This window comes from Telmatherina bonti, assembly GCF_933228915.1.
Source record: "Telmatherina bonti genome assembly, chromosome: 5".
NCBI lineage: Eukaryota > Metazoa > Chordata > Actinopteri > Atheriniformes > Telmatherinidae > Telmatherina > Telmatherina bonti.
In genome coordinates this window covers 27,556,318-27,580,236 of record NC_136623.1, presented here as the reverse complement: position 1 = coordinate 27,580,236, position 23,919 = coordinate 27,556,318, and the positions used below count along the sequence as shown (strand labels likewise).

Below are 23,919 nucleotides of genomic sequence, written 5' to 3'. Positions count from 1 at the left end.
CTGTGTTTTGTAGTGTGTACTGTATTTTTCCACGACAATCCCTACAACTTCAGTTAAAGTACATGGCAGTATTTATTTATTTATCTTTTTTTTAAAAAAAAAAAAAAAAAAAGAAAGGAAAGAAAAAATATCTGGTATTTTCTAATCATTTGCTTTTGTTTCTGTTTCTCACCAGCTTTACAGAGGCCTCTACAGAGAATTATGACTATGACTACGAGGGCGACTACGGACCATGTACTTATGAGCAACATCAGGCAAATTTTCTTCCATTGTTCTATGCCATTTTCTTCATCTTGGGTTTTGTGGGGAATTCCCTGGTCATCTGGGTCATTGCTTGTGGAGTGCGGCTCCGCAGCATGACCGACGTGTGCCTGGTAAACTTGGCCATTGCTGACCTCCTCTTAGTGTGCTCGCTTCCCTTCCTTGCCCACCAAGCCTGGGATGAATGGGTGTTTGGGGATGCTATGTGCAAGGTAGTCCTGGGCATTTATTATATTGCCTTTTACTGTGGGATCTTCTTCGTCTGCCTCATGAGCATTGACCGCTACTTGGCTATAGTGCATGCTGTTTATGCCATGAAAGCACGGACACGGTCATTTGGACTTATTGCAGCTGCTGTTACATGGCTGGCTGGATTTTTGGCCTCTTTTCCTGATGTGATGTTCCTCAAGCAGCAAGCTATTAGAAATACCAGTCTTAGAAATATGTCTCTTTATTGCTTCCCTGATTATTCCCAATCTGCTACTGGAGATTTTGCCATCTCTCACCAGTGGAAGGTCTTTGGTCTTTTTAAAATGAACGTTGTGGGTCTGTTCCTCCCGCTTTTCATCATGAGCTTCTGCTACGCGCAGATTGTCTGGAGGCTTCTGAACAGCAAGTCATCCAAAAAACAAGCCATTCGTGTTGTTTTCTTGGTGGTGGCAGTCTTCTTCTTCTGCTGGGTCCCCTACAACATTGCATCCTTCTTCAAAGTGCTGGAGTTAATGCACATCTACACAGAATGCGACAGCAGCAAAGTCATCAGAAGAGCCTTACAAGTCACTGAAGCCATCGCATACTCTCACAGCTGCCTCAACCCCATCCTATATGTGTTTGTTGGGCAGAAATTCAGGAGGCAGCTGCTGAGGCTGATAAACAGATCTCCTTGCAGACTGTGTCAGGTGATCAAGGTGTACATACCACAGCACAGGATCACATCAGTGTACTCACAAACTACAAGCTTAGATGATAAAAACACTGGTGTTTAAACTGGGGTTTGTGTTTTCCTGTTCTTTTCAACTTCACCATCAAAATGAGAACACATCTGACCAAACTTCTCTTCTCAGCATCTATTTTAGGTTACGGGTGACAGCTTGGTAAAAGGGAAATGAAGAGATATGCATGCATAAAATGTATGTCATTGTTAAGAGTTATTTTGTATCATATTCTTTTTTTTTAATTTTTTTTTTTATACTTTTCTAAGTTCTGTATTCACTGTGCTGTAGGAACATTGACCTGTTTGTAAATATAGTGACATGTGCATGAGATGCTTTTGAAAAGCAAACCATATATTGCAATGAGTCAGAAATAGTTTTAAACCCATGTAGTTGGCTGAATGTGTGTGAAACTGTGTCACCTAAAACAGCTGTTAAAAGTGTCAACATTGGAGGTTTCCTTGTTGTATAACCTGCTGTTCAAAGACCATTAGTTCTCATTTGAAATAAACATCAATCTGAAAACACAGGTTGATTAGTCAATAAAACATTTAATGGTAAAATAAAAACAAATGTTTAACATTTTAACTTTTTAAAAAATATGCTTATTCAGTTTTTAATATGAATATAAGCAAAAGTGCCAACCAGTGATATTAGTTTAGAAATGCATGAAGCATGTTTAGCAGAGGATTTGCAAGCTAACCTCAACCCATCGAAAGCCACAGGCTGAAAGAGGAAATGCAACCAAACTGTGTGTTTAACCTTTGCAGTCATGGTACATAATGGAACATTTGCTGTCTAAATAAATTCACAGTTCCTGCAGTAGTTTTTGTTTTGTGATCAGAAATATCAATCAAAGCAGATCAGGTGATCTGCATGCAGGATATATAGGTTATAAAGAAAAGCATAGCATGCATTCCTCAGTATGTTTATAATATCACAAATACAAAATAATGAATCATACTCTTAGACTATTTTAAGTGATACTGCAAGTGCTTTTTTGTTTGTTTGTACTATTTGTGTTTGCTAAAAAAGAACAAAAAAAATAACAAAAATAAAAAAAAGTTAACTGAATTAGCCATGGTTGAGATGTTGTACAGGAATAATGCGATAGTTTGACATCATGCAGTGATGGTACGTACCCTGCTGTTCAAGCCAACAAACGTGACACTTTAACCACAACATCCACCTCTTTCTTCCTGCATTTCCTGCTTCTTGCTGCCAGATCGTGTTCATTGCGTACGCTGTTCAAACTGCACATGCAAAAGTAACAATTGATCAACATGAAAAATAGAAAACTGCAGATGTTCAAAATTAGAGTGCATACTTTTAGTTTGGGTAAAGAAAATGTAATGTTCATATTGTCTCTGCATTTTTCATTTTTTTTAAAATGTTGTTTTAGTTTGAAAAAAAAATACTGTACATAATGTTGATCTTTTTCAAATAAATTTAATTATATACATTCATTTTCTTCTTTTGTCTTGTTCATACTTTATCGTTATTTTACTATTCATCGCAAAGCAATCAGTCATTGAGGGGTACTGTTTCTCATCTTGTGTGGTCTCTTGTGGTAAACCCATTCATACAAGTGTTTTATCTATTCAAGTTAATACGCCCATTATCTTGAAAAAGACACAATCATACACACGTAAGTACTATAGCAGGTTATGTCATACTCATCAAAGCTAATATACGTGCACTGTTAAAAACTATGGCAAGCAAAGAAGAGAAGAAGATTCTTGAACATGGCAATTCAGGACATCTACAAGTAGTTGATTGATGGCTTAATATTGACTTAAATAGATCTTACAGATAAAAAAATGATGTGTTGTTTCTCTGTCGAATGTTTGCATTCTAAACAAATTCTAAGGATTTGTTCAACTGTTAACCTAACACATGCAAAACAGCTCCTTAAAATCTCTAAATTTGTCCAAAAATTTTTTTATCAACACATGGAGGTCTGGATTTGGAGTTATGCTCAAAATTTAGGTGGAAAAACACACAACAGGCTGATCCAACTTTGATGTAATGTCCTTTAAACAAGTCAAAATGAGGCTCAGTAGTATGTGTGGCCTATGCGTGCCTGTACAATGCCTGGGCATGCTCCTGATGAGGCAGTGGATGTTCTGCTGAGGGATCTCCTCCCATACCTGGACTAAAGCATCCGCCAACACCTGGACAGTCTGTGGTGCAACCGGCATTGGCTGATGGAGCGAGACATGATGTCCCAGATGTGCTCAATTGGATTCAGGTCTGGGGAACGGGCGGACTAGTCCATAACATCAATGCCTTCGTGTTGCAGGAACTGCTGACACACTCCAGCCACATGAGGTCTAGCATTGTCTTGCATTAGGAGGAACCCAAGGCTTTTTTGGGCTGAATTTGGGCTGAAGCTCCTGGAAAGTTGGAAACCATGAATGTAATGAAAAATGAATAAGCTTCCATATACATAAAATCTCCTGTGACTCAGTCATGGGTCGGGACCACTTTTTTGGCAGAGCGAGAAGACAAATGTCTGCTGGCTCTGGCAAAACAATTTTCTTCTTTGTCTTTAAACTGTAAAAGTGTAAATACAGAAATTAAACTTTCACAGAGAAAAAAAATGGCCCAAAGAGCTGCTTTTCAGTTGAATCCTGCATGCCTAACACTAATTTGTTCAAAAGTTACCAGGATAGCTAACCACAACTGTAGCACTACTGTCACTGCAGGTGAGTTGGAAATATTAAAGAACTATGTAACGATGGAAGAGGGAGGAAGGAGAATTTCTGATGACAACATGCCAGTGCCAAGTCTTAATCCCCAAAAACCTAAAAAAGTGGATGCAAAGTGAAAGAAACTGTACAAAACATGACAGCGAACAAAGAAGAATTACACGCAGTGAAGGATCAAGGTCAACCACATGAAGAAAAAGCTGCTCTACAGCATGCATGTTTGGAGATGGACTTTTGCCTCATTTGCCAGCCTGAAAAAAAGAGAGAGGAGACCACATTGTTGGCATTCTCATTCATGTTCAGCCAGTGTCACAGGACAAACTTCATGAAACATTGGACCACGTTCATCACTTAGAGAGGAGAAATGATGCAGCAGTAAACATGGTGCTCAGAATGGTGATCATCCAGTTTGCACTGCGGGGACAAAGGTGGAAAGATCTATCTGGAAAGAAATGGGGTTTATGCTTTGGAGAAGATATCTCCAGGGAGGACAGGGAGGCACGGACCAAATAATAGCCAAAGGTTGAAGAATCTTGAAAAAACAGGAAGAAAGCCTTACTGAGAGAAGTCTGTACTCTTACCGAAAGCAAGAGTAGATCTGTGACCATTTTAAATGAGTTAATCTTGAGTAAACCCAGGTGAACTGGAACAATGTTTATTTCTCAGTTAAATTTATTTTTGTAGCATGGCACACTCATAGCTGTCCTTAAAGAAGACATGTAGGTTCCAGTCTGTTCATATTTGATGCGTTATTAAATTACAAGTTTAATTAATGACAAATGACAAAAAGCCCATTTTTTTTACTGCTAGGCAAACATTTCTTTGTCATCATCTTTGTCATTAATTAAACGTGTAATTTAATAACATATCAAATTTGGACAGACTGGAACCTACATGTTTAAAAAAAACTATCTAATTATGATTGTTATTTTTTAGTTTTTTTTATTTTTTAAATGTTGAAAATCTTATATACTCCACCTTTAATGTTCAGGGGCTAAAAAAAATAGGACCAAGTGTAAGTCTAAAGAAATTAGTCATTTTGGAAAATCCAGTCAAAGGACTTAATTCATTTTGAACATCACATTCAGCAGATGTTATGATTTTACATAACAGGTTTAAAGGAAACATGATTGAACATGTTAAGGATCCAGAAGGGCCCTGACTGTTGATGATTGTAGAAATGACAGAGGTATGATATATTTTGATATGTGTTTATGGCTATAGCAAGCGTTGCTTGAGTAAGATTTTTTTATTTGTAAGTTTTACTATTAAACTTCTGGAAATTAGTCAACCATACAGACAAATTAATAATAGGTAGACTTGACCATTGCTCCTAATTCATGGCAGGGTGCATAACCAGTTTAATGATACAATACTGAAACTAAGCTTGTATACAAATGGAGAATGGCAAAGCCTGGTACTTTCCTTTGTACATAGTTTAACAGTGGTAATGGTAACAATGACCAGTATTCAAGACCTGATGTGCCTGTATTTGTCAGACTGTGTAAAAATATTCTGGATTCTAACTTTTGTAAGCCACAGTGCAAGAAGTTTTCCATTATCAGGCCCTAATAGTCCTCAAAACCAGTTGAATGATCTCAAAATTTTATTATAAACTACTACAAGTTCCAGAATTTCTGCAAGAGGTAAATAATATATTTCAACCAATAGGAATGGCTGAAATTCCACATGAAAACAACCAGTAATCAGATCTGAGAAAAATTTATTGTCAGGAAAACATAAAAAACAACCAGACCTAATGAGAAAAAAATGAACTCATTAGCAGAAAAGTTAGAGAATCTTGATGATGCTGATGAGCTCCAATCCTTATACACCACTTTGAAGATCAAGTTCTTTGATTTCTCAAGCACTATTAATCCTTTCATGCATAGTGGCCCAATAGTGGACACCAATTTATTAGCTTTTTTCTTGCATATTCATGAATGAGGATGGTATTTTTGTAAAAAAACAAAAAAACAAAAAAACAAAAACATGTCAGTGGATATTAGTGAGTCATCCAATACGTTTCCACTCACTGGAGAACATATGATATAATTAAACATAATGTAATTACGCAAGTTTGCCTTTGTGATAGATAGGAAAAGAAAACGATGCAGCTATATTTTATAGAAGATTTACATAATATAAGGATTATATATTATTTTATAAATATTTGATAGAATACATAAAAATAAATCAGAAATGAAGATACATTCTAAATATCACTAATAAACAAAAAAGTATTGCATTATGTATGTAGAGGTAAAATATTGTATTAAAAAAAAAAAAAGTTGCATTCTTTTTTGTTAATTCATGCATGAAAGGGTTAATACAATTTTCTGCTCTGTTATGTGAGAAGCTCCATGAATTCCAGCTGGATGCTTCCACAGCCAGCTGGATTTACGCTACATAACAAACCACAGTTTGTGAAAACATGTGTGTCTTAGATGTTGTTCAGCAGCACAGGAGCGCCACAAGGGCCTGTACCTTCATCATTTCTCTTCACATTATACATCTCAGTCTTCCAGTACAACTCTGAGTCCTGTCATCTGCAGAAATGATGACTCTGCAGTTGTGAAGTGTACCAGTGATGATTGACAAGGAGTTGAGTACAGAGAACTGGTCAGTCAATTTGAGATACGGTGCAGAAAAAATATCAGTTCATCTTGAATACCAACACAAGAATAAGATGGTTGTTGACTTCAGAAATTCATTTCATTCTCTTTCTTCGCAGCGCTGGAAAAACCTGCTCTAACAGAAAGCAGCAGTGCACTTCTCTCTACCATTACAACCATTCCTGAAACTGAGAGCACTTTTCAGTGTGGAGGTGAATAGTGTAGGCAGCAACAAGAAAAGTTCTTAAACGTCTTTATTGTGGTTTGTGAAGTAATTATGTGAGATAATTATATGTAATTTTTTTTGTAGAAGGGATTTTTACTTGTCCCTGTTCTTTCACAATGAAAAATATCAGATGTTACCTGGGAGGACATGACTGAAATTTACTCAGCTTAAAGGTTCACAACGCACCAACATGACTGTCTTTCTTTTAATGAGAATCAAAAAAGGACCAACATGGTGTGATTTTTAAACTCTTGAGAAAAACATGGGGTCTTCCCCATGTGAAGCTTTTAATCAGAGGAATTAAATGTATAAATGATAGAATTAAAAATCCAAGGACGGCCATTTTCCAGAAAATATCATCATAAAAACACGCGCCAGGACAGTATACTCTCTGTAAGAAGCGACTGAGAGTGAAATACATCTGAAAGATCTGGTATTAGTGTTCCGGAAGACTGCAAGTGAGTTTTAGAAAGTTACTGGTTTGAAACTAAGCTGGTGTATGTCTGTGGTGTTTTCATATCCTTTACTTGCATGCTTGGTTACTGCAGGTACACTGGCTTCCTGTCACAGTCTAAAAACATGTATGTTAGCTAAATTGGTGTTTAAAAAAACAACCATAAAGGTGAGTGTGAATATGCATTGCTGTCAACTTCATATATTTCTCTGTTGGCCCAGAAACATGGATTTGCAGGGATATCTGCAACTCGTCCAGGATGTATTTTAACATGGTACATCCTGAACCATGACCCTGAATTGGACAATACTGCAACAGAAAATGTGCAGATGGATGGAGGCTTCTTGTTTTATTTGTTTAACTTGCCCATGTGTTTTATAGGGAAACTGGTATTTAGTTATAGAATAGAAACTTTATTTGAATTTGAACTTTTGTTTCTGATGTAACAATATTTTCCCTTCTTAAACTATGCTGTAAGTGAATGAGTGTGTGTGTGTGTGTGTGTGTGTGTGTGTGTTGAGGGATGGGTGTACTCTTGCTGGAATGCAATGCAATAAAGTGCTTTTTGTGTCATTTATATAAAACAGAATCTGTCAATGATTTGTAAAATCCACCATAAAAGCACTAATCTCTTGAGGAATGCAAGACGACCCTCAGCCAGAAGTTGTGTGTTCTGATACATGAAATACAAAGTCGAACATAAGCTCTTTATTGCCATCTATCGGTCAGTGTGAGATCTCTAACACTGTGTCTATGCTGTGCTACTGATAATTTGCATGCGTTCTGCAGTGTGACTAACTTTCTAGGTATTTGCGACATTACAGAGAAAATCACTTTCAGTCATGAAAACGGACTTTTATAACTGTTATCTCAGTCATTCAACCTCTCATATTTTTAAATCAGTCAGACAGGGATTTCGGTGTATGAGTGAATGCTGAATTGAGTAGGTGATGGATGTGCAGAAGCCAAGGTGGGTGTTAAAAGTGGGGAAATGACAATAGAGAGAGGGAGTGGGAAAAAGCAACAAAACAACACGTGGATAAAGTAAACCTAAGATGCAAATGTCTGATTTATATATTTTAAATATATATTATATTATATTTTAAACATAATATAAAAACTTTAGCATATAAATTTAGCATTTAAAAGCTTATTTTTTAAATTCACAATTCATTTAACCTTGTTTTAATTCATGTTTATTTGAATATTCTCTTTCATTCACATTTTTATGTCCTCTTTCAGTGCTGTGACTTTAATTTCCACATTGTTTTGCGCAGTTTGAAAAGCACTTTGTGGTACACCTGCGTTTGAAAGGTGCAATATAAATAAAGTTTGATTAGATAAGATTAAGCAGAACACTCAAACTTGACAAAACAGCACGTTTGCATGCATCACCTTCACATCTCACTGCTTGGCAGGGGACTTTGATGACAAGATGGTCTACAAAGATTGCAGAGATAAGTCCCATGTGGTTTCATGCAAAATAATTGTCACAGCTGTTACTGAAATAATCAGTGGATTTCATACCTGATAAGAAAATGTGAACACAAGGTTCAGTAAGTTCACAGGTGTTCAAGGTAATCCTGAAAATATTCAGCCTTCAGAAAAACATGTGTTAAATTAACAAAAGTACAAATGAGTACAATTATAATCAGTAAATTTAGAATACGATTGTGATAGGATGAGTAGGAAAAGATGCGTTACTTTCTTGAGGCGAGTCATTACAAACACTGATTCATGCTGAGTTTTTTGCACAGGAAAAGATTTGATCAATAACACCCCTGTCTGGTTCTTTTTTTAAGACAGTGACAGCTTTGTGTGACTGGAAAGTTAACAGTTTACCATACACACCTCCATTTAACTCATTTTGGTTTTAGTAGGTTAAAAAAAAAAAAAAAAAGATTTGCTAGATTGTTAAAAATATCACATTCATTGGTCATCTCTCTGCAATGCAATTACCAACCTAAGGCTAATCAGATATATCTATCAGTTTGTGATCAATTGCTGATTCCATTCGTTTTATAGCTGGTTAACTTATTAAGGGTTTTTCTACTTTCTAAATATTCCAGAAATATGTCACTGTCACCTTCCTACCTACATTAAATAATACTTTCAAGACTATTAGTTTCACGTGTGGATGTGTATGTGTACAAAAAGATTTGGTAACACCTGTTGTTCCTTGTACGTTTAATGGCAAAATAAAAGGACAAAATTAATTATTTACAACACATATGTTAGTAACATGTAAACACAATCTTCTGTACAAAGAAATATACATGCAAAAGTAAAAATAAGTCATAATAAAACATTCAAGATGACATTGCTGCAGTCTCCTTGTAGGTGTATTTAAAATATGACATGAGGTTTACATCCTGGGCTGAGACAAACTGTCCGACCCTCTCTGTACAACTTTACATCAAGAGTAAACTGGGGTTCCCAAAGACATGACAGTACTTGAATCAGATCCTTCCACAAACAGGCTTTCAGAGAATACATTGAAGCGATGTACAGCATGATTTTTTGGGAAACCCAGACTCACACTAATAAATAAAAAAATAACAGAAAATGAGAGACTCAGACGACAGAGACCAAATATTCTGACAGGAACTCTTACAACTTTCAAATTGAACAAGAAACAATGCACACTTTTTGTTTAACCCAACCGTCTTGGTTGTCTCACTTATTCGGCACTTAAAAAAAAAAAAAAAAAAAAAAAAAAAAGGATTTCCGCAACCACTTATCTTACAGACAATAACTTATATGAACAAATAGAACTGGCAGAAACCTCTTTAGCTGTTGATGCATTTTGAAACCTGGTCGTCTTCAAATACATCAAATGAATTTTCCAATGCATTTTGTTTTCTAGACCTACTGCTTTGTGAAAATTTAAACTAATTATATATCTTATGATGTCAAACTGAGATGTTAAAACCAAAACAAAAAATAGCAACATACAACTGCGTCTACAAAAGCCTAACAATCTCACACAGCAAACCACTTTGTGCACAGCTTGAAAATAGACAAGTGAAATCTTTTTTTTTTTCCAGCAATAAACCATCAAACAATATCTCATTACAATAATAAATAAAGTCACACTGAACTTTTGTAAACACTCATATTTATGTCTTCAGTGTGCGCTGTCATAACTTAACATGAAAAATCTGGGGAAAAAAAAATCAATCAAATAAAAACACATAAAAGCACAAAAACAAAGCATTGCCAACTTTGGTATTGTTACAGAAAATAACATAACAAGGACAAAATGAAAGTCTAAGCGTTTGTATTTTATAGTTACACATTTTTATACATCATATCAGAAAACCCTCCTTTGACTTGGAGGTTTGCAGATATTAATACTGAAATTAATACATAAGAGTTAACACAATACAAGCATCTAATGCAGTACCAGGTACATACATGCCTTGTTAAGAATACGGCTACAACACAAGTCTTCATAAATAGTTGCATACATGTTAAAGCTGCAACATTGCACATGGGAACTGATGCAAAATACGAGTGCATTTTTAGTAGCGGTGTGTTTATTGTGAAAATCCAGCCGCCGAGGGTCAGTCAGGAAGTGACTCACCTTTCTGCACAGAATGACTAAAACTCGGCAAACAAAATAGCCTTTGTTCATTTGAGATAAATTCTTGAAAATCAACATATGTAAAGCAGAAACATCTTATTTACAAATAAGGCGGATGCAGGTAGAGATCTGGGAAGCTTTGCCAAATATGCTTTTTTTTGCCAAACGGCTTGTAGCTTTTTCAAGATTTTTTTTTTTTTTTTTTTTTTTTTGTGTGTCACAACATGAAATGATTTCAACTTTTAAACTCAGGTGGGTTAATTAAGATATGCAAACTATTGCACAAAGTTTTAAGTTTCACGTATTTCTGGAAAACACGGTTTTGGTAGTTTCTATCTGGCGCCAGAACAAAGTGGACCCTGCTGATGGGCACCACTTTTATCCACATCTCATTCCTCTTCTTTGCTTTTGACTTAGCAACTACGCTTTGTTTTTCAAAAGGTCTCGATAAAGACAGTTCTCTGTTCTCCAACTGTACATGGTTTCATTTACAAAAAGTAATCTCTCGTTAGAAAAAAAAAAACATTTTCTTGTGTTCAACCTAAAGCAGCCTGAAATAACTCTTATTTTACAGTATTTTATTTTCTTTAACACTGTCCATAACGTGAGACTTGCTTGCGCTGGCTTGTTGAGAAAGCTTGGTTTTTCTCCCTGCTGAGTCAAAGTTGGAAATCTCAAGTAGATTCCATTAGTTCATTTATTGTGCAGGCACAGAAACTATGCCAGGGTTAAGTAAGAGGGCTGGGGGAAGGTCAATGGATTCATCAGTCAGTCAGTCAGCAGCAGCAGGACTTTTGTGGCTTAGTGAGGGAAAAGGGGATCTTACAGGGCATGTCGCTGTTGGTCCTTTCAATGGGTTTTAATGAGAATTGCTCAAACTAAAAGCAGCAGTGGCAGAAGTTCCTTCTGTTTCCATCTACCTGTGAGCTTTCTGTCAGGTGTGGTTCAGAAGGCGGCTGTGAAGGAAAGCCTGAATGGTGCCCACAGGTCGTATGTCATTCTGGTGTTTCCGTCGCTCGATGAAGGAGATGAGCCTGGATGTGTCCAGGTGTGAACTACAATGACTCGGGGATGGTGGCAAGGCTAGCGGCTGCATGTGGTTTAAGGTGGCGGGTCCGCTATCTCTGTTTAAAGGGCTTTGAGGCTGGAGCCACGGCTCTTGCAGACAGAACACTGCAGAAGGCCGATGATCCGGCTCGCCCTGGAGCAGCAAGCAGACAAAGTCCTTCGCAGCTGAGCTCACACCCTGGAAGTAGTCCTCTGGGAAGCTGAAGTCCAGACGACAGATGTTCAGACACGTCTCCTCCAAACTTTCATCCAGGAAAGGAGAAGCACCACTTAGAATGACATAGGTCACCACCCCTGCAAATCGTTCAGGCCATAAAACACAATCAATTATCATCTCAGTCCCTTACCAGCAACACTGATTTTATCTGGCAATGTGTTCAAAATATTTTTATGGAAATATACCCACTTAATACAGATGGAATTTTAAATTAATTAGGTTTCAACTTCAGCACGCTATACTTATATTATACTTAATCCTGTGGAAAGGAGAGACCAGACTAAAAAGGTGAATGTGTGTCAAAACAGCAGAAATGTGTATGTGCCTTTATAAAGCCATGCACACATTCATGTATTTATTATATGAATCTCTGTAATCGTGAATCAGTATGTTGGGTGATTCAAACCTTTAGAGGCTCAAGGCAACACATGAACCAGTGTTATTATGGTGGAGAATCAAGCCAGTAAATGCATTTCTTTCCTTTTTTTCAAAGCATTGAAAAGGTCTTCCATAGCCATGATGTGTGTATGATTTAATGTATAAACATTAAATCCTGTTTTATTTTAGATTTTATCTACAGACCTAAACTCCAGAGGTCAGACGTCAGTGAAGCGGGCTGACCTAGGACCAGTTCAGGGGCAGAGAACTCGGGGCTCCCCAGGAGAGGATGGATATAGGAGGAAGATGGGGTCAGTTGAACTGCGTCACCAAAGTCTGTCAGCTTGATTACAGGCTGGGAGGATGCATGTTCCACCACAATGTTTTCAGGCTGTAGATGCAAGAAGAAGGAAACTGAGACCCAGTATAAATTCTACAACACCAGTACAATGACAAGTAGGATCCAGCAGAAGAAGAAAGATTTTTAATTATTTATTTCTTGCTATGCCAGTAAAAATGAATTTAAAAAAGCAGTATTGTGCAGACACTTCAACAGAGGTTTTACCATGTCTGCCAATACTTAAATGACCTTTTTTTTTTTACTCAAAACAGCTCAACAGAAGAGTTTTCTGAGTTTTATGCAGACACAAGAATGCCCGTTTACTTTCAGATCCAGGTGTGCTATCCTCCAGCTGTGCAGGTAATGGAGAGCTTCAATAATATCTCTGAGGTATAAAGCCACTTTCTCCTCTGTCAGGTTTCCCCAGCTTACAATGTAGTCCAGGAAACGTCCCTGGTCTGCCCTGAGAACAGAAACATAAAAAGATGTGTAAAGACCTCAGAAACCACAGAAATAATCAGTTTATTTGATCAAACAGTGGAGAGTCACAGCTGCTGTACCCACATCTCCAGTACAAGAACGTAGCTGGTGGCTGTCTCATATGTGTCCAGCAGTTTGACCAGGTTGGGGTGGTCCAGAGCCTGGAGGAGTCTGATCTCCTGCAACACCTGTTCTCGACGTAGCAGCTTCTTGTTGACGTGCTTTGCTGCAACGGTTCGTTTACTCCCACTCTGGTCATACCGCTTAGTCACTGAGAAGCGGCCCCTGCAGAGGATCGAGGGAGGTCACTTAATGTCACGCAGCAGGATGCACATTAGGGAGTGAGGAATCTGGAATTTCTACATTTCTAAATGCGAGGTATGTTCAAAGGATCAAAGGAAATAATGCTGCATCAAAGGATGCAGCATTATTTTAAATAATTATTATTAATATTGCTGCATTTATCATGCATATTTCCTTGTGCAAAAATAAATGACCTGAAGACAATGTGCATGACTGGGTTTTGTTATGCAAGTCTGCATCTTTTAGGCCTCATTTACTGCAGTAATTTAAATCCTCACATCAAGTGTAGGCAACAAGCAGTAAGTTATAATTCTTTTGTCATCCAAATATATTGTTGCAGCTATGAGATGAAAAGGTGAGCATGGCGGGGAATTTCTTAGCTTGTGGTCAACGCAAACTGAAAGCTAATGAGTGGATTTACAATACCACCAGCTTACCTTCCGAGTTCAGTGATCTCTGTGTAGTAGGATTCAAAACTGCTTTTCCAAAGGACTTCACTGCCATCTTCTGGGGCTCCTGAGAATATTCAGTTAATTGAGTTTGCTAGTTACAAAACCACTAAAATATTTTTAACAAGCTTTAATTACTGAACTGTGGTCTCACATGATGGCATGAGAAATAAACTTTGATAGTACTCTAACCTGACACATTGAGGCTGGCAGAGGAGGAGACGGTGCCTGCTATGTTTGTTACCACACAGGTGTACACACCGCTGTCTTCTAGAGATACTCCAAGGACACGCAGGGATGCCTCTCCTGTCTCACTGTGATAATACAAAGTAAAAGGGATGAGGGACAAAATAACTCACATGATATGTGCAGATGTGCAGTAGCAACTTAATGGACTTAATGGGCTCAACTGTTAATAGAGTATATTTAGATTCATACCGCAATGATCAATGTAAAGTTTGGTTCTTGTTTTGCTTATAAAGTCCAGTAAATCAAAGGATCTCAATGGCTAAAATATGTAAAAATGAAATATAGTTCAGATGGATGCTGTACCTGTATGTCATGCTGTAGTGTCCGTTGTTGCTCAGAGGGATGTTGTCAGGTCCATGCCATGTTACAGTGGCACGAGGTCGACCGCATACTTTACACCTGAGAGTGACATTGTCTCCACTCTCACATGATGCATCATTCACAGGAATGAGGAACTCTGGAGGTGCTGGAGAAAAAAGGAAATAAGCAGATTATACATTCATTCCAAGTCACAATTATGAAGTGAAAAATTAAAAGTTTCAAAAGTTTTTTTTTTTGTTGGCTTTATTATTTTACAGAACACATCTGACTCAATTTACTTACCATCATATATGAAATTGGGATTCAGAAGCTAAAGTGGAATAAACAAAAATTAGAATTTAAGCACAAAATCAAATGATAAAAAAATCCAAATGATGCAATAAAACCTTCACTCTTCCTACCTTGACAGAGACTTTGTTTGCCAAGTTGTCCTGAGACTTACGGTATCCATTCTCCATTTTTCTGCCCTCCTTGTCTCTTTTCTCAGACTTTCGGCGAATGCGTAGTGCTGTGTGCCATGATGATGATTTTCTGAACCAAAAATTAACCAAAAAGGAGAAGTTTTAGTTTTACAACTTTTTTTTTTCTTTTATAATCATTGCAGGTGATTTTGCAATGTTTGTCATGCATTTTTACACCAAACAACAAAAAAAGCATCTTTTATTCCTCTTACTTGATGGTTCCTTCAGGGAGCTCAGGTGTGATGGAGGATGAGGTATGTCCTAACACAAAGCCAGGGATCCACCCCTCTGCTGCAGGACAGTGCTCATTGGCAGCCCGGTACACCAGGAACATATTCTGCTGGTTGCTGGCAAGCATTTGGACCACCTCACCCTGCACCACACTGATCTCATCCTCCTTCACTGCCACATAGTCCTGGGTCACCAACATGGTGGACACGCTGCTGCTGCTACTGCTTTCACTCTGCTGGAGAAAAATAGCCAACTTGAGATGGTAACATGGAGCAAAATGACACTTTGCACCAACATGGAAACCAGCACATAAAAAACAGTCATGGAGATAAATAAATGACCACACATTAGAAGGAAGTACAAAAAAGTTTCTCAACACCAATCAAATGTGATCAAATGATTTGATTGATGGAAATCAGAAAAAATGACCTTGCCAGATGTTTAGTGCATGCAGTGACAGAAGCACTGACTTTTTTCTTGCAGGAATGTAAAGAGTTACTGTTTATGCTTTAAGTGTTTGACAGCTTTTTTGCAACACTAAGATGTGAGGCAGAGGTGTTGATCCTGATGCTGAAATGCAAGACGTCTTCTGTTAAATAGAAAGAGGTTCAAGTAAACAGTGAAAATAAAAGGGAAGTATAGAAAAGACTTTCAGAGAAACAAGAAAGTTTAAAATAACTGTAAAGTTGGTGCAGACATACCGCAAAGTTAAGATTAAACTGACAGCTGACTGATTATCACTTGAAAATATTCTCACAGAACGTTGTGGCCTCAGGCTTTGGCCACACAAAATAACAAACAGAAAAAGGATAAATGCTGTTTTTAAAACCATCAGTGGTTAGTTACTGTCAGTATAGTTGAAGAGCATGTACTGAAACGCAGAGAGAATATTTTAAAGCAGACGCAACAAATGCTCTGTGAGTCAGATCTGCACTGTTAGTACACTCCGAGAGAGCCCAAGAGTTCTCCCTCACACACACTGTTGGTGAAGTTAGTGCACGCAGATAGCCGTTAATCTTCAGTCAATCGGTGTTTCTGCTGTAAGTCGTTGCATGTACAAGCCATTCTTAGAGCCAGTGGCTGGCCGACTGATGGATAGACAGCCAGTGAAGAAGGGGTTAGTGACTACTGAGAAGCTCTAGGAGCTCACTCAAGCCTCGGCCTTGACTTGACATCTTACCCCGTTGCTCTGGGTGGAGTGTATGGACTGCTCGCTGGTGGAGGAGCAGGTGCTCATGCGGTCTGTGTCCTTACTGTGGTTGGAGTGGTGGTGATGAGAAGGTGTCCCGTGACTTCCTCTGACCAAAGAGTCACCGACCCCACTACTGTCACTAGGGAAAGAAAAGGAACCAGGCCTGCTAACAGGAGAAGGAGGCATCGGAGGAACCATGGCCCAGAAAGGGTTCCCTTTGTTGGCGGGACTTGAAGGAATAAATGGTTCCTTTCCTCCTCCAGGAGTTTGAGGCGAAATGAGGGGGGAAACTGTCCCGACTCGAGGGCTTTTAAGAGGAAAACTTATAGGGACCACTGACATTTGTGGTACCGCTTGATGCTTCTGTGTCTCTTCAAAGCCTGCCAGTGCCTGTCTGAAACTAACATCCGTACTACCTGATGGCTTGTTACAGTTTCTTCCATGAGGACCATCCAGCATCCTCACCCTAGGAACCTCTGATGACAACAGTTCTCCATTTGTTGTGCTGTCTGAATAGAGGTTAGAGGGGAGGAGCTGAGGGGACTGTGGATGGCAGGGTGACCACATACCTGCTGACCGGTTGGACCCCTCGGGGCCCAGTGGATGGTGATGGTGAACAGGCTGGGGGAGGCGTGAGGATGGCTGTGGGATGCGGGAAGGTCTGGAGCGAGGGCCACACAGAGAAGAGGAGTTGCCTCCTGATACTCCAGAATTGCTGCCGCCGCCACCTCCTCCAATGTTGGAGGTACTGTTGGTGGTGCTGCCTCCTGTACTACTACTGCTACTACTGGGTGGTCCGCTTGACCCTCCACCACCCACATGGTTTCTCTGGTACTCTATAGGTGATGTCAGAGCTGCACAACAAGAAAAATTAAACAATTTTCCTCATGTCATTATGTCTGTATTTGTGTAAAAATTGTACATTAAAAAAAAAGAGGTAAAAAAAAAAACTTTACTTCCACAATGAATAAATCCAGCAATATTTGTTCACAAGTTTGTAATTGTGCAACAACAGGAGTAACTCCATCAGTTTCTTACCATTGAGGAAGTTGCGCTGGTTCTCTAGTATCTGGCTGACCTGATGGATCCAGACTTGACTGACTCCAGGGCTGGCTGAATAGAGGGTGTACCTCTCTACATTCCCACTCGATGATCTAGAGGTCAGTGTGAACTTGGAGGGGTCGTCTGTATTTTCTTCAAGGCCCAACCAGCTCACCTGGAGACATTGAGGACCAGAAATTCAGAGCAGGATTTGTAAAATCCTCAGAAAGTGGATTTAAATTCCATTCATGTTAGTCTATGACGAGCAGCAGCAGGCAGATAGGGATTACTGAGAAGCACTTACCTTGATGCTATTTTTGAAGAGGTAGCCTGGAGTAGAGAAACCTTTCTTTTTATCCAGGGGCTCACTGAATATAACAATCTGCTCAAATAAAAACACTCTTCTCTCCTTCATCCTGGACAAGAGGCCGCCATCTTGGTCTGAAACCATGAAAGTGTCTTGGAGGAGCAATCTGCCCTGAGCAACAATTTTACCCTGAGAAACAAAAACCAGCAGAACAAAAGAGTCAAACATTAGTGGACAGCATGGATGAGCTAACATTACAGGAAATTTTGAAAAAAAAAGGGGAACAGAAGCACATCAAGGGTGTAGACTCTGCGGAACAACCTGCCTTAATGCTTTAGTTAGAAAACACTGACACCTTGTGGTTGCTGACTCACAAAACATATTCATGTCTGCAAGACGTATGTTAGCACCATGTTTACAGACGTGCAAATGACTCTGATATGAGGAAAAGACTTACATCGAAGCCTTGAAGGCGTCCAACATTCATCATGTCATTGCAGCGCTTAGGGACCACACACATCACTTCCACAGCTTTCTGCAGTTCAACACAAGAGGAGAAAACTTTAAAGAAAGTGATTGGTTGAAGGTAAACTAAAAAAAAAAAAAAAAAATCACATTGAATTAAAGTCAGAACTTTTCATTATAGAGGTCATTTGTGACCTCATTTGTGACGGACACTACAGCATGACATACAGCTGACAGTTCGATTGTACCTCCAGCTCTGTTGTATCCACTCCTGCCTTCTTTGAAACTTTGAGAAGATCCTGTCAACCATAAACATGTAGATTTATGTTATCGAAGCAGTACTTACTTCAGTACTGTTTGTTCAATATGAAAGAGTCTCTGAATGCTTACAAAGTAAAAATCAACAATTTACCTTCAGTAAAAGCTGGTATTTCATGATGCGTTGGACTGGTTTGATCAGCAAGTCAGTGATCTGCAATCTGTGTCCCAATCGCTGCTTAAGGTCCTAATGATAGATGGAAACATGTTATCTTGATGGAAAAATGATCAGGAAGATCTAGAATAGAGATAATCTTGGAGGCAGAAAGCATAAAATTATTTAAAAATCTTACTTCAAAGTAAGTTTCGATATACTCTGACACGATGTGCTCAGATTTAGGTTTGTTCTGGCAGTACACAATGTACATGTGCAACCTGCGCTCCTGTAATAGAAACAAAATCACAAAATAAAGAAACTTTTTACAATTTCATAAATAAATTTGACAGCTAAAAATTATTAGTTGCTTTGCCATTCAACAGAAACCCTGCAAATAATCAATGAATAAAAACAAAAATTGAGGATAAATAAGTAATTAAAAAAAGCAAACAATTCTTAACCTGTTTGACAAATAAAAGAGCCAGCCTTTCGGGGTCCTCCAAACACTTTTCAAGCTCTGCCAGGAAGAAACTGTAGACAAACAGAAAAACTCATGACTTTACCAGCCAGAAAACAGAACGTACTTATCTTGCTGTTTTGGTTGCTTTCTGTTTTGCATGCCTCACTGCTACAACAGATAAAGTTTTAAAAGAAAAGTACAGGGAAGGCCTTTAGCTTACTCCTTATGCCAGTCGTAGATCTGATGGATGTTTCCAAAGACGATCTTATCTTTTCCTCTCATGTCATCTGGAACGCCTTCCTCTTTCATCCTGCTCATGTAGCCCTGAGGGCAGGAAAGGTAACTGTAAAACCTCCAGACGCTGTCAACCAAACGTTGCCTGCAGCTTGACTATATTTTATTCATTTTACCTCCACCACTGATCCCAGGTCTCTGACATAGTCTCTCTCTGTCTCAACCAACTCCAGAAGAATGTAACTGAGAGAAAACAGAATCTGTCAATGCTAAACTTTGGATGAACATCAGCAATATTCAATACAAACACACATTAAAAGGACAAATGTTGCCAACTGACTCAAACAGCTTTTGTTTATCAAAAAGCTCGCAAGAAACAAGGACATAAAACTCACTGTCTTCTCTTGAGGAAGCCAGATTTACGCTCGTCCACCTCATCGATGGGTGAGGAGGAGGAGAGGAGTGAGTTATCAGAGGGATTAAGAGATGGTGAGCTGCTGTCACCTTGCTCCACTGACAAAGAACTGGGACGGTCCTCCAGGGACTAGGGACAAAGTAGTGAAGAGGAGGAGGGAGAAAAAGAGAATAGAGGGGTTAACAACTGAATAACAAAAAAAAAAGGTTTAAAAAAAAAAACAAAACAAAAAACAAAAACCAAACAAACAAAGAAAAACAAGTAAACAAAACTGTCACCATACGCTTCTGTTCAGCAAATGTAGCATGTACTGTTTGTAGGACAGTGAGAATGAGTGTTGGGGACATTTGCCAGAGTGCAGTGCCCATTTGTTGGAACAGAAGACAGCTGGCATCATTAGTCAGAGTTGAGACAGATGACCAGTAGGCTACGATGCCATTCTCTGTCACCAACACCAGAGAAAAATGAGTGCTTGTGTGCACATCTATCAGAATTGTTTTGTGTACAAGCGTGTCACATTTGCAAGTACTTGTGGGTGTTGTTTAAGACTTTTTAACTCACCATCTTGCTTTTCACCAACTCTTCGATGGCGCTGACCAGCTCAGCAGCACTGGGTGTCTCTGAACTACTGGGGCGAGCGGACAGACGAGACGCAGACTGAAAGACAGCGAAAGATGGTACAAAAAGAAAGAAAGAAAAAGATTTACAGTTATATATAATTCCAAACCAACTGGATAACGTGACAGGTTGCATGCATGCAGGAGTCCCAGGGGCAGGCAAAGGTTTATATTTAAATACAACACATTGTTTGCTGAGACCTTGACTGTCCTCTGACCTAAACAAGTCTAAAAAAAATGTGTGGATAGATCTCATAATAGATCTCTCATAAGCTTTTACAGAAAACTCTTTGTTGGGTACATAATTAAAAGTCAAGATCATTTCAAAAGGGGTGTCACTAAGTACTGACCATGCAGAAAATCCAAACGTGTTTTTTTTTGGTCACTTTACAATTCTAAGATGTAAATGTTGCTTCGAATGGCAGAAAATTACTCATCTTCTACTTCTGCATGCAACAGCAAATTTCAGCAACTACTGTGAATGTGATCAGGCTCACCATTGCTGTGTTTGGACCCCGATATTCCACATGTCCAAAAAAACAGACTTGGTGCTTGTAAGCTCCCTAATAAAAACGGTTAATTGAGGGCCAAACTGGAGCCAATCACAGGCTGGTCTCAGGGAAACAGGGGCTATGAGGTGGGCTGAGGTCAGGGTTCAACTTTGGGATTGGAGTGTGTGCGCCCATTAAGCACACACACTGTGATTGGTCAAAATACAAACAAATAAACAACAACCACAAAAAACAAAACAAATGTAGATACAGCAAAAATTGCTGTTTAATACTCCATTGCACAGGAAGTTTGCCTATATAACAGAGCTCAGTCTGCAGCAAAATGGCAGGGAAAGATGGAATATGTTTCTCCTAACATAACATGTAAATGGAGTATTCACTTGAACAAGAGTAAAATAATAAACATTCCACGGGAATGACATTTAGTTAGTAAGAAAAGCAGGTTAAATAAGAAGGGATCAAAAGGAGATGATTAAATGTTTTACATAGAAAGATAGGGAAACTGGGACAAAAGAGAGGCAGAACAAAAATCAACATAAGGCTGAAGGAGGTAACATGCAAGCAATAACAAAATAAAGAGAAAAAAAATCAGGTTATTAGTGCAAGATGAAGGTTTAGTTTTGCTAGCTGTTAGTGCTAAGTTGATGGGAAATCATTAACAGGCATCTCTGCAGAACCAAAAATAGACAAGCTGCTTAGTTATGATGAAAGCAGATTTTATTTTTGAAAGAAATTAGGAATTTTAAAAGTAACTTCTTTTTATTTATGCCATATTAAAATGCTACAAACTGCATCTTATTTTCTTAACAAGCAACCTTCTTCATACCTCATGCATAAAACATCTGCATTTATGAGTCACCATGCTCTTGCTGTTGAGGCATCATGAACCAACGCAAATGGAGCTCAATTAACAGAAGGACAATAGTATTCAACTCATTTTAATGTACTGCTAAATTACTTTCAGTTTGATGATTACATTTGCTGTGGCTCACCTTGTCATCCTGGGAGTCAGGCTGCAGTAGGCTATGCTGCTGGATGGCCATTGGGGGAGGCAGAGGGACAGCATCGGCCCCCTCTTCTCCTTCTTCCTCGCCACAGCTCTGCATGCCCGATGAAGATGACTTGGATAGGGTACCGCTACTAAGCCCTTCGTTACGCATGCGCTGCAGAGAAGATAGGAATTGTGACTTTTAAACAGTGTGTCGGAATCAAAATCAGGAGTCGATTTTTTGTGTTTATCCACAGTCTTACTTCCTCCAGAGTCTCGTCCTGTGGTGTGGCGGCGCTGTCGTCAGAGTCCTTCTGTGACCCGGGAATTGTATCCATGTTTTTCCTCGTGCCGTCACGGTTCTTCTTGTGCTTGTGGGCAAGCTTCTTGACGTGGCCATCCGCTTTACCGGAGCTGAGCCGCCGCACAGGGCTCGTCAGCCACTTCCTTAACGTGTTCCCAGGACGTTTGGGGCCTGGCGAACTGTGCGGACCCAACGTTTGGCTGGAGCCTGGCTGCAGGGTGTCGTTACTGGATACAGACAAGGTGTCTAAATATGAGAAGGAGAAAAGAAAGATGTCAGTAACGACTTAAGAAAAGAGAAAATGCATAATCATAGTCCACAGCTAATAAGGCTGCTAAAAGTTAGTTAGCATCACAGTATGCTGCCAAATTTCTGTAGTTTACTATGTAGCATAAGCATACAGCATAATAAAATGAAACATCAGCCACTGACTCTCTATAATGACAGAACACAGAAACAAGTCAATTTATGACAGAGAGCATTATGCATTTGCATTATGTTCAGTAGGATGGCCACCTCCACGCTGCAATGACTACTCCTTGGGGAATCTGTAGGAGGAAATCTCTTCTCCGACTGGAAATGGAGCGGTGAAAATATAATACAGGATAATGGGATGCTTTGAGCTTTGTCTGAATACTTCAAAGGTGTATCCATCTGTCTCACCTGTCTCTGCTCCTTTAATCCTTCTCTTTTCCTTCCTTACTTTCTTTTTCTTAAACTCTTTTCTCCATAATTCAACCTTCAGTTTTTCCATTTCCTCATCATCACCAAAACTGCTGCCGAAGAAAGATACGACAAATCTTCTCTGGGTCTACAAATTATCCTAACCGTTACTCCATGTCTGGTCATTTTCCTCAATTCCAGCACAGTGTACAACATGGACCTGAGGGTTTAGCTTCATGGTATTTCCCAAACAACAGATTATACATACAGTTCAGCATTATTTGGTCATTTTTTTGTAAACATGTTGGAAGAAATATAAGTATGTGTGGTGGCTGAATCTCCCACTTCATATATTTTCATCAATGTCTTTTTTAATTCTTAATTAAATATAAAGATGTCTGTAGTTGATGCAGCAGCTATATTTAAGATACAGAGGCTCAAGCTTTTATATCGCCATCATTTAGCTATTTTAAGGGTTAAACAGAGGCAGCTGCTGCAGATTAGACCGTGTGACTCAGCCAAACAACCGTAATAAATGGCAGGTGTGGAGATTCTGCCTTCTCTCCCAGGACACTTTCACACAGCCTGAATAAAAGCATTTGCATGCAAACGTGCGTGCCAGTCATTCAGCCTCTGGAGGATTTTTTTTTTTTTTTTTTACTGCTCTCTGTTTATAAAAAACATGTGTTCTCACTGCACAAGCAAGTGAAAACAATGAACAACAAGTAAACCAGCCTGTAAAGGCTCTAAAACCACCTCCTCTGAGAGTGCTCTAATTATCTGACTTCAGGTGAGCTCTGGTTATACATTGAGTGAAAGTATTTTTGAAATGATACTATGATATTCAACCTGCACATTTGTAATTTTATGAGATTAAATTTGCTGTAACAGTATAGACAATATCTTCTATTCATTTCATTTTCCAAACCGCTTATTCCAATTCAGGGTCGCGGGGAAGCTGGAGCCTATCCCAGCCAGCTTTGGGCGACAGGCAGGGTACACCCTGGACAGCTCGCCAGTCCAT

The 23,919-nt window shown here is 38.9% G+C and overlaps 2 protein-coding genes across 2 annotated transcripts in view; one reads left to right on the top strand and one right to left on the bottom strand.

The window, feature by feature from the left end:
• Positions 1 to 215: 215 nt before the first annotated feature.
• LOC306756137 (C-C chemokine receptor type 4-like) lies at positions 216 to 1,247 on the top strand (the record flags this gene model as incomplete). Its single annotated transcript, XM_079240807.1, has 1 exon — positions 216 to 1,247. Exon 1 carries the CDS (start codon positions 357 to 359, stop codon positions 1,245 to 1,247), a length of 891 nt encoding a protein of 296 aa, XP_079096933.1. The 5' UTR covers positions 216 to 356.
• An 8,736-nt stretch (positions 1,248 to 9,983) lies between these two features.
• triob (trio Rho guanine nucleotide exchange factor b) overlaps positions 9,984 to 23,919 on the bottom strand; it is a gene marked incomplete at its 5' end in the record, with an annotated part of 102,746 nt that continues 88,810 nt past the window's right edge. The window contains 24 exons of the mRNA XM_079240307.1: positions 9,984 to 12,147; positions 12,653 to 12,839; positions 13,113 to 13,251; positions 13,353 to 13,553; positions 14,009 to 14,087; positions 14,213 to 14,334; positions 14,573 to 14,735; positions 14,873 to 14,900; positions 14,992 to 15,121; positions 15,264 to 15,514; positions 16,463 to 17,328; positions 17,513 to 17,690; positions 17,820 to 18,011; positions 18,280 to 18,357; positions 18,536 to 18,586; positions 18,700 to 18,792; positions 18,899 to 18,988; positions 19,164 to 19,233; positions 19,383 to 19,486; positions 19,573 to 19,639; positions 19,792 to 19,940; positions 20,373 to 20,468; positions 21,933 to 22,103; positions 22,192 to 22,478. Coding sequence (XP_079096433.1) covers positions 11,720 to 12,147; positions 12,653 to 12,839; positions 13,113 to 13,251; positions 13,353 to 13,553; positions 14,009 to 14,087; positions 14,213 to 14,334; positions 14,573 to 14,735; positions 14,873 to 14,900; positions 14,992 to 15,121; positions 15,264 to 15,514; positions 16,463 to 17,328; positions 17,513 to 17,690; positions 17,820 to 18,011; positions 18,280 to 18,357; positions 18,536 to 18,586; positions 18,700 to 18,792; positions 18,899 to 18,988; positions 19,164 to 19,233; positions 19,383 to 19,486; positions 19,573 to 19,639; positions 19,792 to 19,940; positions 20,373 to 20,468; positions 21,933 to 22,103; positions 22,192 to 22,478 — 4,220 coding nt within the window. The 3' untranslated portion in view covers positions 9,984 to 11,719. The remainder of the gene's footprint in view (positions 12,148 to 12,652; positions 12,840 to 13,112; positions 13,252 to 13,352; positions 13,554 to 14,008; positions 14,088 to 14,212; positions 14,335 to 14,572; positions 14,736 to 14,872; positions 14,901 to 14,991; positions 15,122 to 15,263; positions 15,515 to 16,462; positions 17,329 to 17,512; positions 17,691 to 17,819; positions 18,012 to 18,279; positions 18,358 to 18,535; positions 18,587 to 18,699; positions 18,793 to 18,898; positions 18,989 to 19,163; positions 19,234 to 19,382; positions 19,487 to 19,572; positions 19,640 to 19,791; positions 19,941 to 20,372; positions 20,469 to 21,932; positions 22,104 to 22,191; positions 22,479 to 23,919) is intronic.